Source organism: Oncorhynchus kisutch, linkage group LG2, assembly GCF_002021735.2.
Source record: "Oncorhynchus kisutch isolate 150728-3 linkage group LG2, Okis_V2, whole genome shotgun sequence".
Classification (NCBI taxonomy): domain Eukaryota; kingdom Metazoa; phylum Chordata; class Actinopteri; order Salmoniformes; family Salmonidae; genus Oncorhynchus; species Oncorhynchus kisutch.
Genome location: NC_034175.2, coordinates 40,607,817 through 40,621,639, shown reverse-complemented (window position 1 = coordinate 40,621,639; position 13,823 = coordinate 40,607,817). Strand labels below are relative to the sequence as shown.

General features: G+C 44.2%; 1 protein-coding gene across 3 annotated transcripts in view; it reads right to left on the bottom strand.

Annotated features, from left to right (window-relative positions):
• The window catches only part of LOC109865875 (myosin light chain kinase, smooth muscle), an 89,877-nt gene that overhangs the window by 53,290 nt on the left and 22,764 nt on the right, over positions 1 to 13,823 (bottom strand). For all 3 annotated transcript variants that reach the window (XM_031794268.1, XM_020454368.2, XM_031794271.1), the window contains exons 4-5: positions 4,443 to 4,650; positions 2,989 to 3,034 (exon numbers count right to left, since the gene is read on the bottom strand). In XM_031794268.1, coding sequence (XP_031650128.1) covers positions 2,989 to 3,034; positions 4,443 to 4,650 — 254 coding nt within the window. The remainder of the gene's footprint in view (positions 1 to 2,988; positions 3,035 to 4,442; positions 4,651 to 13,823) is intronic.

The following is a 13,823-nucleotide window of genomic DNA, read 5'->3' as shown; positions in this document are numbered from 1 at the left end:
GTGATCATTATGTGATCTTGTATACCAGTGGAGGCTCTTCAAGGGAGGAAGAGGACCATCCTATTCGGTTGAATTTCAACAACCCAAAAAATTGTGAAACATAAAAAAAAGGTATCCTTTTTAGATAAAACTATACTAAATATATTTACGTCACCAAATAATTGATTTAAACACACCATTTTGCAATAAACATCTACAGTAGCCTCAACAGCACCTTTTAGGGTAGCAACATGGTGTAGCCGGAGGACAGCCATTTCCAGTCCTTCTCTGGGATCATTGTCTTCAATACAAAACCTCGGAGGCTCATGGTTCTCACCCCTTTCCATAGACTTGCACAGTAATTATGACGACTTCCCGGGGACGTCATCCAGCCTCTTTCAGTATGAATTGACATGTTCTCCATCCAATCCAAGCATACGCTACAGATAGCTAGCACTGCAGTGCATAAAGTGTGGTGAGTTGTTGACTCAGAGAGAACGACAATTGTTTTGTTCAAAACTGTTCAACTACTAAGGAAGAGCAGCAGAGAGCGAGAGTGAGCTAGCTATATTTCATTGTATTTTTTTCTTCTTCTTAGTTTACTTTTCACTTACTTAGCTAATGCAGCTAATTTAGCTTACCCAACAACCTGACTCAAGCAGAGATTAATGCTATGTGTGTTAGCTAGCTGGCTAAGGTTACCCAACACTGCAACTCTAAGTCAAGTTAAGCTAAACTAACAAAAATATAAGCTTTTGGTTTTACAAATGTATTGCCACTGGGACCCGCTGGTGTAACTGCTAAACTGCTTGCTGTACACTGTACTGCGTGAGAGTAAACCCACAATCCAATCCATGTGTACAAACACATTATTTCTAGTTTGTTGATCATAACGTTATGGTGACAACTTAGGCTGTGTAGCCATTAGCGGTTATGCTATGAAGGTTTGGCTGCCTGGTCAAAGACTGCCATAGCTGTTGTGTTGTCCAAAAGCAAGGGGAAAAGAAAAAGTGAGAGAAGGAAAGCGAGTAGATGCGAGAAGGAATTATACAATGAGCAAAGTGATGATGCTGTATGTGGCTGCTACAAAGGTGAACAGGGGTGTGGGTGATCAGGGGTGTATTCATTCCGCCGAGTCAGTTGCTAAATGTTTCTTAAGAGCTCCAATGTAACCTGCCTAAATGACTACACCACCCTGTAGCACTCACATCTGTAAATATGAAGTGCTTTGAAAGGCTGGTCATGACACACAACACCATCATTCCAGACACCCTAGACCCACTCAAATTTGCATACAGCCTCAACAGATCCACAAATGACGCAATCACAATTGCACTTCATACTACCCTCTCCCACCTGGACAAGAGGGGAAATAACTATGTGAGAATGCGGTTCATAGACTACAGCTCAGCATTCAACACCATAGTCCACTCCAAGCTAGGGACCCTGGGACTGAACAACTCTCTCTGCAACTGGATCCTGGACTTTGACAGCTCGGACCCAGGCAGTAAGAGTAGGCAACAACAACTCCAGGACACTGACCCTCAACACGGGGGCCCCTCAGGGATGTGTGCTTAGTTCCCTTCTGTACTCCCTGTTCACCCATGACTGTGTGGCCTCGCACGACCCCAACACCATCATCCTTGTTGTCCACATAACTAACAACTTAACATGGTCCACACACACCCGCAGAGTTGTGAAGAGGGCATGGCAGTGCCACTCCCCATCAGGGAGGCAAAATATGTGTCATGGGCCCTAAGATCCTCAAAAGGCTACACCATCGATAGCATCTTGACAGGCTGCATCACCACTTCGTATAGCAATTGCACCGCCCTTCACCGCAAATAGCTACAAAGGGTGGTGCGGACAGCCCAGTACATCACTGGGGCTGCCATCCAGTACCTCTATATCAGACAGTGACAGAGGAATGACTGACAAATTGACAAAGACTCCAACTACCCAAGCCATAGATTGTTCACTCTGCTGCCATCCAGAAAACAGTACTCACACTTTAACAGTGTCTCCTGACCCCTCCTGTCTCAGCCTCCAGTATTTATGCTGCAGTAGTTTGTGTCGGGGGGCTAAGGTCAGTTTGTTATATCTGGAGTACTTCTCCTGTCCTATTCGGTGTCCTGTGTGAATCTAAGTGTGCGTTCTCTAATTCTCTCCTTCTCTCTTTCTTTCTCTCGGAGGACCTGAGCCCTAGGACCATGCCCCAGGACTACCTGACATGATGACTCCTTGCTGTCCCCAGTCCATCTGACCGTGCTGCTGCTCCAGTTTCAACTGTTCTGCCTTATAATAATAATAATAATAATAATAATAATAATAATAATATGACCATGCTGGTCATTTATGAACATTTGAACATCTTGGCCATGTTCTGTTATAATCTCCACCCGGCACAGCCAGAAGAGGACTGGCCACCCCACATAGCCTGGTTCCTCTCTAGGTTTCTTCCTAGGTTTTGGCCTTTCTAGGGAGTTTTTCCTAGCCACCGTGCTTCTACACCTGCATTGCTTGCTGTTTGGGGTTTTAGGCTGGGTTTCTGTACAGCACTTTGAGATATCAGCTGATGTAAGAAGGGCTACATAAATACAATTGATTTGATTACCATTCGTCTGAGCAGCCGGTTCTCTGTGCATATAGAATATACACATGCGCTGATCCGCACATGCAAAAGCTTCGGGAAGCTCCGGATCTTTTTAGTGCAGCGGACTAAAGATCCCTAAAAAGTTGGATTCGCAGCCATATTTATTATACCAAGAAAGCATTTTGATGAACAATATTCTGAAAATAAAAAACGACCAGAACGATGAAACAAGGCAGTAAGGTTGATTTAAACACCACCATGATACCACCATTTGCAAAGAAAGGATGCTCACCAAATGGCAACCTATTCACTATATTGTGCATTACGTTTGACAAGGGCGCATTAGGCTCTGGTCAAAAGTAGTGCACTATATAGGGAATTTGGTGCCATTTGGGACGCAGGCACATATACCTTACCCTGTTCTACTGGAGGAGGGGAGTCTGGATTTCTTCCCTGTGTTCCCTATGAGAGATAGAAAACACGCCTCAGATAATTAATAAAAATAAACATCAGGCTGCACCCCAAATGGCATCCTATTCCCTAAGCAGTGCACTATATAAGGAATAGGGTGCCATTGGGGAGACAGGGAATAGATTGCTGGTGCAAGTCCAGCAGCAAGGGTGTAAATGAATGTGCACAGTGCAGTGTTGAAGAATGCTTCAGATCTCACTGCAATGCCCCTTGTTACAGAGGTCATGCTCCATATGTATCTGCTAGTGTTCAGTGAGCCAGAGGTGCCTAAATAGCTGTTTACGATCTTGTAAAGCTTAACAAAATGTGGAGGACGTCTGAATGTTTACATACTTCTCCCTGGAAAGTAGTAGGTGCCAGGCCGCCTCTTTCATGCACAATGTAACCTAAGTATCCACAGTGTAAACATTGGAAATGCAAGAGGCACAGCTGGCATGGTATACACAAAGGAATTTGAAAATCAAAAAGTGTGCCAATAACACTTATCCCAACAGGAAGAAAAAGTTCCTGAAGCCTTCCATGTGGATATTATAATGGCAGCATCCCAAATGGCACCAGATTCCTTATTTAGTGCACTACTTTTGACCAGGGCTTATAGGGCTCTGGTCAAAACGTAGTGCACTATACAGTATAGGGAATAGGGGGACATTTGGGACAAAACCTCTGCTGGCTTTGCCATCGGTTACTCTAATGAGTGCCGTCTGAACGGGGAAGTAGAAAAGTATTCAACCTTATTCTTACTTTTACATAGAGTTAAAAACAGCACAAAAGCCTATGTACAATACTTTTGACAGGACGTCTTGTATTTTACGGAGTAAAATAAAGGCGGTGCCATTAAAAACACTTGGCGCCGTCTTGGTTTCATTTCACATGAGGCATTGAGGCCGTGCACATGTCCCAGTCTACTGCCTATGCTACATTTCAAAGGAGATACAAAGGCAATGGACCCTGTCCAATTATTATTTATTTGTATTTTTAGTTAACCTTTATTTAAAAAAGGCAAGTCGATCAAGAACAAATTCTTATTTACAGTGACGGCCTAACCCGGCCAAACCCTTATGACGCTGGGCCAATTGTGCGACGCCCTATGGGACTCCCAATCACGGTCGGTTAGGATACACCCTGGAATCGAACCAGGGTCTGTAGTGACGCCTCTAGCACTGAGATGCAGTGCCTTAGACCGCTGTGCCACTCAGGAGCCCAATTGTCAACAGACCATTCTATTATTTCTGATTTGCTGATGGAGAGGGTTAGGTTGCCTTCCAAATAGCACCCTGTTCCCTATATAGCACACAGCGTTTGGACATTGCCTATTGCAGGCTCTGGTCAAAAGTAATGCACTATATTAGGGAATGAGTGCCATTTGGGACACAGTTTTATTGGACAGCTGCGGCTGTACCTTCTATAGTGATCTCCACTGTGACCTGGCGGCTCCCAGCATCGTTGACAGCCTCACACGTGTAACGCCCTGCATCCTCCTCCTGGACACCGTGTACCACCAGGCTGAAGGTTCCGCGGCTACTCTGTTCCATGACGAACCGCTCTCCAGCCGTCACTGCTTTCCCATTCCTGGACCACGTGACCTGGGGCTCAGGGTATCCTCTCACCTGGGGATAGATGGATGTACCTCAGTGGATTTTTAACATAGAGCATCAGTGGTTAATGGTCCTGGTTGAAACAAAACAGTTGATAGGGTTAAATCAGCAATAATATCCCTGTGAAGTGGCACGGTGGATTTCTCAGTGAGGAAACAAAAACGTTGGTAGCGCTGTAATGTCCAGGAAGAGGCATTTATTTACAGTGAGGATGGGAAGTAAAACCATAGAAACACACAGTATGTATGAACAAGCGTATGAACAAGCGCTTTCTGTGACAGACTGACCAGGTGAATCCAGGTGAAAGCTATGATCCCTTGTTGATGTCACTTGTTAAATCCACTTCAAAATCAGTGTAGATGAAGGGGAGGAGACCGGTTATAGAAGGATTTAGAAGGTTTGAGACAACTGAGACAAGGATTGTGTACGTGTGCCATTCAGAGGGTGAATGAACAAGACTAAAGATTTCAGTGCCTTTGAACAGGGTATGGTAGTAGGTGCCAGGCAGACCGGTTTGAGTGTGTCAAGAACTGCAAAAGCTGCCGTTTTTTTTTCACACACAACAGTCTCCCGTGTGTATCAGGAATGGCCCACCACCCAATGGACATCCAGCCAACTTGACAACAGTGGGAAGCGCTGGAGTCAACATGGCCCAGCATCCCTGTGGAACATTTGACACCTTGTAGAGTCCATGCCGCGACAAATTGAGGCTGTTCTGAGGGCAAAATGGAGGGGTGCAACTCAATATTAGGAAGGTGTTCCTAATGTTTTGTACACAGTGTATGTATCACATTCACATGAACATAACACTATCATAATCAATAAACCGTTTTCATAAGCTGGTTTTAAATGAGCAGGTCAAAATATTAGGGCATGGACGGACACCAAGCTCCATGACAATCTCTATGCGGGCACAAAAGCATAGTGTGTTCACGTCCACCCTTTTCATTAGCATAATCTTCTCAATACAATTGGAGTCAGAGCACAGCAACTCACTGGGTGTGTGAAACTGACAATCTGTGGCCCATAGCCTAATTAAAGTGGATACAAAATCAATAATTAGATGTAAAAACAAAATGGACACGGCAAACTAGGATATTTACAAAAACACAAATGATAAACATTGATGTCGGTAACTAGCAAGCGAAATGAAAAGCTACCGATTACCCTTAACGTTTCCCGATCTCCTAGAATACAAAAAAACACATTGGTTTTATTATCCCTGTGTTCTGGTTTCCAGCTAAACCTAATTTCCTCAACTTCATTCCTTTTTCCTTAGTGCATAACTCAAGTTCTTAGTCCTCTCTGACATTTCAATGCTCTTTTTCCCGACACGGCCCAGGTCAGTAGCCATCACTCATCATGCCACTTATCAAGAGTAGAGTTACAACACTGGTGCTGAAACAGCACAGGAAGTTAACTAGCAAAAGTGAACAGGTACAGAAGATCTGTTAAACACCTCTAACTTTCCCCGCATCTCTGAAAGGAGCTTCCCACCTTTCTCCGATTCATCTCAGTTCCAGTTGACTTCACTAATCTCACTACAGCTTGTTTTCTCCGAAATCTTTGAAGCATCACAAATCTGCAGGCAGAGGCCACAGCTAATAAGGACAGGGGATGGGCACACTCTGTTTCCACTGGTGGCATGCCAACTATCCTCATCTTGAACCCTGGGGACTTTAAAACGTATTTCGGAGGAGAACCATGGTAAACCCGAACTCTGCAATTACAAGCCCCTCGCAACGACAACTTGTTTTGAATTAACAGAAAAAACTAACGAGAAATGGACATTGTTAACCACTGCAACGGATTTCAGATTGAACATACAAATGAATAAGGTTCGACTGCTAGTAGAGAATAGAATGACTCCGTATGCCACCCAAAATTCTGAGGCAAGCTAAGAAAGCACACAGGCCCAGCCTCGCTCTTTAAAATCGGCCACTCACATTCCAGCCTGTCAAACGAGCCTCTCTCAGTTTCAATCAAATATAACCTCTGTTGTACCCAGTTCTCCGAAGGCTTGCCCAAAAATAGCATTATTAAAGTCATTATTAAATCAAACAGACACTGGCATTTCCTTGAAAACTCAGCTGCTTGAGGCTCAGTGCCACAGAAATTTCGAGCAGACTTCGGACTTCTCATTCCTAAAGCTTCTTGTGGTCCTCTCTGGGCCTCAAACATCCTGAATGAGCAGTACCAAGAGTAAACGGGTTGAAAACAAAAAAGGTTGCGACAAGACTATGGTCCAATGCACTGGTAGCAGAGAGGCCCTGACTGCTGATCCACCCAGAACATACCTAGCTTCTAAAGACTACCAAAATACCCAAGAGTGCAAGAAGACAACAAGTAAAAGAGGGAACAAAGCAAGGAATATTCTCTCTAGTTCTTGTTGAGTCATGCTACTGGAACCCAATGTATCACCACAACAAGGGTACTACTCGCTATAACAAGGCTAATACTTAGGGGATAAAAGCAGCCTTGTCCGTGAAATCCCCTCGTAATGAAGAGAGAAACTGATTAAAAGGGAAGATGCAACGTTTGTTCGTTTAAATCATGTAAGCAGCGATTTCCACTACCACCGTTTCCATGTGAAGAAACCAGATCAATAACGTCCCAAATAGCACCCCATTCAGTGCACTACTTCAGACCAGGGCTTTGGTCAAAAAGTAGTGGCGTATATGGAGAATAGGGTGCTATTTGGGACGAACCCCTGGTCTTTTTCATTCCCCAAGAAATAGGCCTATGGTTTATTTGTCCCAGTAATTCTCTAAAATGTCTTGTACTCGGAATGACTTTTCAACTTTGTATTCTGGAAGACACCTGTAGTGGATTACTGCTGGCGATGGCCTCTGACAGAGACTCTAGGAGAAGAATTCTCCTCTGGCTATTGCTCAACAGACATTCATAAGAACCTATTCATGTATTCCCACCTGCATTGTAGCATACATCACACAAAGTTGTGATTTCTACCACGGGTCGGAATACAGTAAGTTTGGGTCCCAAATTGGCACACTATTCCCAGACAAAAAAACTGATAACACTACAACCGAGCATTGTCTGGTCATTTGATGATGTTGAGTGATCAATACATTGACTCTCCCAGTGCTGTGAATAGCCACAGTCTACATGACGGTGAGGAATCCCACATCACTTAAGGACACGGAGTTAATGTTTAGTCCTGAGCTAACATTCCATTGGAAGGAAAATAATGAAGTATTTCACTGATTGTTTCAACATTGAAACAACCTGATGTCTCCAACACATCAACCTTTTATTTTTCCTGGCTTCACTGACACGGTCAAGCCACACTGCCAAATAGCTGCTATGAATTACACATGCAAGAGACAAATCACCAGGGTTTAACGACCGTTCCTAACCATGGCCAGTGGATGGATGAGACGAGGAAGACGGCCTTCAGAATGTAGCCAATGGACACCATTGACCAATGTAACCAGCAGAAGAAGAAATATGGCCGCTTCTCCAACACTGGTTAGAGAAGTGAGCGGAGCGGTGGAAAAGGGTGGAGCCGTGTAGGAATAGCCTAGCAGTGGTCCACATCTGCTTTCAATAGGCGAGCACTTTCAACCACCATCAGGTTTCTGGCAGCATACCTTTCACAGAGTTAACATGGAGCCTCCCTCGCATGCTGTTCCCCCTATATTTTCCTACTGGCTCGTAATTATGTAATATTGCATTCTTCTTCCCTTGGCAGGCCAATAAATGACTAGGAGGCTGGGGGGGGAGAGAGAGAGAGAGAGGCTAGAGCATGTCAGACGCCTGCCTCCATGCTGGTGGACATTCCTGGTCTTCACAGGAGCATCCCCTCTTATTGAAAACATGGCTCTGGAGCATGACAAAAACCACGCCTGCCGGGAAGGAAAATGACAGGCAGCAGGACCAGATTACCTCAAAATGGTGACACTAGGCTGGTTCACTTATGAATGTTTTTCCCTGTATACTTTTTAGGAGAGGATGCAATTATGCCACATCAATAACACTGAAGCGCCAGCCATTGACATACATTTACATTTGAGTCATTTAGAAGACGCTCTTTTACCAGAGTAACTTCCAGTACTGAGTGCATATATTTTCATAATGGCCCCCCCCCCCACCTGCAGGAATCGAACCTACAACCCTGGCGTTGCAAGCTCCATGCTCTGCCAACAGCCAGGCAGGACACTGATTTACACATCAATGTTCTCCAACTCTGATCTGGTAGAGCTTCTGGTTTTTCTTGTCCATTGAACCTCAACAGAGAGGAGACAGCACAAACATCCCTCTGCAATGAAACCTAGCAGAGCCAGTCGCTCCCCTGGGCCAAGACCGGAGACAAATCATCGTTGCAACCCTAACTCCTTCCAGAAGCAGGACAGATACTATCTGGTCATCTGCATCGGGCTGAAACACTGACTAGAGTAGAATATGCACAGATCTGCCAAAAGAGAAATCAAGTTTCCCCTACGCAACACAGAACATTTGAAAAGGCTTCAATCTGGACGAGCATAAGAATGGCACCCGACACTATACTGCCTATGGGCCCTGGTCAACAGTAGTGCACTGAATAGGGAATGGGGTGCATTTGGGACGCAGACGTAAGGAGAGGTGATGAATCTTGCCTTCAGTAGTGATGGATGCTGCCTGGGACAGCAACAGAACCAAGTAACAAACTCCCTGACACATTACCTCCTCCTGGGAGCCGGGAAACATCTGTGCACTTGATACCCTTGTTTTGAATGTCTGTAAATCGTAGGTGGTGGGAGGCCGCCTCAAGTGTGTATGTGTGTGTGCCTGTAGCATTTGGCTGGCAGATGTCGGAGGTGTTTCATCACATCGGTACTAAAGAACCTATCGTCTTCGGGTTGGTGTTGAACATACAGTACCCACACAAACTTTAATTTAAAAAACAAAAACATTTACTCTAAAATTCCTTCACCAAGATTCTCTCACAGCACACAAACATGTGTTTAGCACTGTCCCATTTTTCAGGTACTACTGTAAAACTCCCCAAAATGTAATAGTTGGAGGAGATACATTCTGCATTGTTTCAGCTCATCCAAGCAGAACTGGAGCTGACTGGGTTCTCTTCCAGCAGCTCTGAAAAAAACTACTCCCGAGGAAGCAAGTCACAAGACTAAGATATTTTAATCCCTATGAAGACGCATTCCATAGATCTACCGTCTCAGCACCTGACCTGGATTCAAATATTATTTGAATTCTTTCAGATACTTTGAGCATCTGCTCTAGCCTGCCTGGAGTTGCAGATGGGCGGAATTGACCGTTTCTGGGGACTATTTTATTGGTCCATTAAGCCATGCAATCTCAATCAAGCACAGATCAAGTGTTCGAAATGATTTCAAATAGTATTTGAACCCAGGTCAGCTCAGCACTGGATAGTCAGGCTGCACTAAATCAGACACTGCACTGCCTGGCTCTCCTCTCCTAACCAGCATGTCACCCTCATCACAACCAACCGATCGCTCACGAAAGGATTACGAAGTGACGTGTAAAGGAGGAGAGGCTCGACTGTCTTCAAAACAAAACACACATCCTTCAAAATACATTGGTTAGACGTTGGATTCATCGTTAGTTTGATAGCAACAGTAATGTCTCATATTTAGCGGTATTGGAAATGCCGAAGTGTTAAGAGTCAGACGCACATTTACTGTACGAAGGTTAAAAACGGCAGAACAACAAAACGTGACAGAAAGAGCTAGAGACTTACAGCGGAAGGTATTGTTATTGTTGGGCCAATGTGCAGCACGGGACTGCAAGTGAGAAACAGACACAGGTGTCTGTCTGTGTTTAGGAACTTTAAATAAACACAGTTTAAAAAAAAAATCCATGCTGTTAAATTGGCCAGAACAGAAGTGACCCAGACGAGCAGTCTGCCTGGGGGAAGTATTTCAATTGTCTGTTTTTACCAGTAAAGCTTTATTAGCAATATTCAAGTTAGCTGTACTTAAAAGTTGTCTCAATATCACAAATGGGTGACTATACCCTAAATGAACCCAAAGAATTACATAGTTGGATCTCTATGTATGAACCTACAGTATATGATCAGTATCTGAGAACAGAGGGCTATAATGCGGTTCTACAAGAACAAGTCCCCCCCCCCCAAACTGGAGCCCCTTTCTAATGCAAGTTGGTTCTATGCTCTCGGGAAACAGCGCCAGACTTAACCCCTGTAGGCCTAAGCCCTTAAAATCGCAATATATACTAAGCTAACATATGGAATTGTTTTAAGACGGTCATAAAATGTATAATTGAGCCATTTGCTTTACGGCTATAGCCCATAGAAACGCATCAAATAAAACGTGAATAAATGGAAAAAAGTTCAATTTAAAAAAAATCATAACTGTCCGATATCCGAGCGATATAAGAAAACTCAGGGGGGAATCTCAAAGTTTTCAGAGGAATTCAAAATGATGTGCTTCCTTACATTATGTCAAGAGTCTGTCGTGACGGCAGTCAGAACTGTGTATCCTTTTTAAGCATGGGAATTATGAGGGTGAGACTTACTTGGATCTAGGGTAACTTTCCCCAAATTCCCAGGTTTTCCAGAAATCACAGTTGGAAGATTCCAGGAATCCGAAAGAAATAAGCAGGAAATCTGGAATCCTGGGTTTTTACGGGAAGTTACCAGAATTTTGCAACCATAAATAGGATCCTTATGATTTCCCCCCTATTCACATTTCATCCAATACAACTGGAATCTGTTAAGATCTTAAATACATTTCTAGACAAATGAAAATAAACCCGTAGATTAGGGCGACGCAGAGGGGAGTGGTAAGTTTCCTGTATGAGTGATTTAGACATGTGGAGCACCACAGGTAGCAGTGGTGGGCCACACATGTTATCAACTATGTACGTAACAAGTCTGTATATAAAGCTAAACAAGGTAGTAGATTTGTCTAGCAATCAAGAACCTGCAGTGGGTTTAACAATGTTTTTTTTTTTTTTTTCATCAAATACTCAAACCATGACATCACTTCTATGGCCATCAGCCTGGTCCTAGGGTTGTTGTGGAAGCCAGGCTAACTCATGGCAAGCAGCTATTTTGGCCACTGTTAACCTGGACTCGATGGACCTGTGGTGCTCTGTGGTGTTAAGCATCTGTGACCACAGCTAAATGGATTCTGACAGAGTGTCTGAGGTACAGTGGCTGGACACAAAGCCAGTTCAGTTCTCCTCGCCAACGCACCCAGCAGTCCCAGGCGTTCAGCTTCATACTCCAGCCCTGGCTCCAGCCCTGGCTCCAGACAGCAGTGGCAGGTTCTGCAGCAGCATTTATCATTTAAATTTCCTCTGCCTTACCCGCTGTGTTTTAGGAGCAGACCACAAGGGTTTGCGGGCAGCGAGAGTAATCAGAGCACCATGAGACATTCGGGAGGCAAAATCTACAGAATGTGGAAGCTCATTGACGGCTACACATACGCAAAGATGGTCAATTAGAGAACCCGGACAAAGTTGAAGATAGGGGAGAGTTTTTACAGTCCCATTGCATCTTACCCAAGAGCACTGGTTGGTTTAGGTACAACATTTAAAAAAACAGATCGTTTGGATTAGGGCTGACCCCATTTAGTCGACTGGTCAATTGTTAGGTTGCTAGGATGTTGGTTGACCAAGATTTTTTTGTCAAGTAGTGGCAAATATACAGTAGTCTGAGTATGAGATATATATAATGTACAGTACCAGCCAAAAGTTTGGACACACCTACTAATTTTCTTTATTTTTACTATTTTCTACATTGTAGAATAAGTGAAGACATCAAAACTATGAAATAACAAATATGGAATCATGTAGTAACCAACAAAAAAAAAAGTGTTAAAACAAATGTAAATCTATTTTATATTTGAGACTAAAGTAGCCACCCTTTGCCTAGAAGACAGCTTTGCACACTCTTAGAATTCTCTCAACCAACTTCATGCAGAGCGCACAACCTAGGCTACTACACTTGTGAGAAAAATGTTTTGGTTTATTTAAAATTTCATTTACGAGTTGTCAATTTATTCATTGTCTTGTTTGGAGCACTCATGAGTAAGGACACGCACTTGATTACCCATAGAAATAGGCCTAGGCTACCAGGCCTGCTCGTTACATTAAGGTAACCTGCCTAAATGACTACTGACCCGTAGCACTCACATCTGTAGCCATGAAGTGCTTTGAAAGGCTGGTCATCAACACCATTATCCCAGAAACCCTAGACCCACTCCAATTTGCATACCGCCCCAACAGATCCACAGATGATGTAGTCTCTATTGCGTTCCACACTGCCCTTTCACACCTGGACAAAAGGAACACCTGTGAGAATGCTATTCATTGACAACAGCTCAGCGTTCAACACCATAGTTCCCTCAAAGCTCTAATCACTAAGCTAATGACCCAGGGTCTAAACACCTCCCTCTGCAACTGGATCCTGGACTTCCTGACAGCCCGCCCCCAGGCGGTAAGGGTAGGTAACAACACATCTGCCACGCTGATCCTCAACACGGGGCCCCTCAGGGGTGCGTGCTCAGTCACCTCCTGTACTCCCTGTTCACTCATGACTGCACTGCCAGGCACAACTCCAACACCATCATTAAGTTTTCTGATGACACAACAGCGGTAGGCCTGATCACCGACAAGGTGGTCAGAGAACTCAACGTGATCAAAATTGTGGACTACAGGAAAAGGAGGACCGAGTATGCCCCCATTCTCATTGATGGGGTTGCAGTGGAGCAGGTTGAGAGCTTCAAGTTCCTTGGCATCCACATCACCAACTATCATGGCCCAGTACATCACTGAGGCCTAGCTTTCTGCCATCCAGGACCTCTATACCAGGCGGTGTCAGAGGAAGTCCCTAAAAATTGTCAAAGACTCCAGCCACCCTAGTCATAGACTGTTCTCTCTGCCTCCCGCACGGTAAGCGGTACCGGAGCACCAAGTCTAGGTCCAAGAGGCTTCTAAACAGCTTCTACCCTAAAGCCATAAGACTCCTGAACAATTTCTTCAAATGGCTACCCAGACTATTTGCATTGTCCCCCTCTTCTACACTGCTGCTACTCTGTTATTATCTATGCAGTCACTTTAACTCAACCTACATGTACATATTATCTCAATTACCTGGACACTGGTAGCCCCTGTATAAAGCCTCGCTATTGTTATTTTATTGCTGCTCTTTAATTATGTTACTTTCATCTCTTACT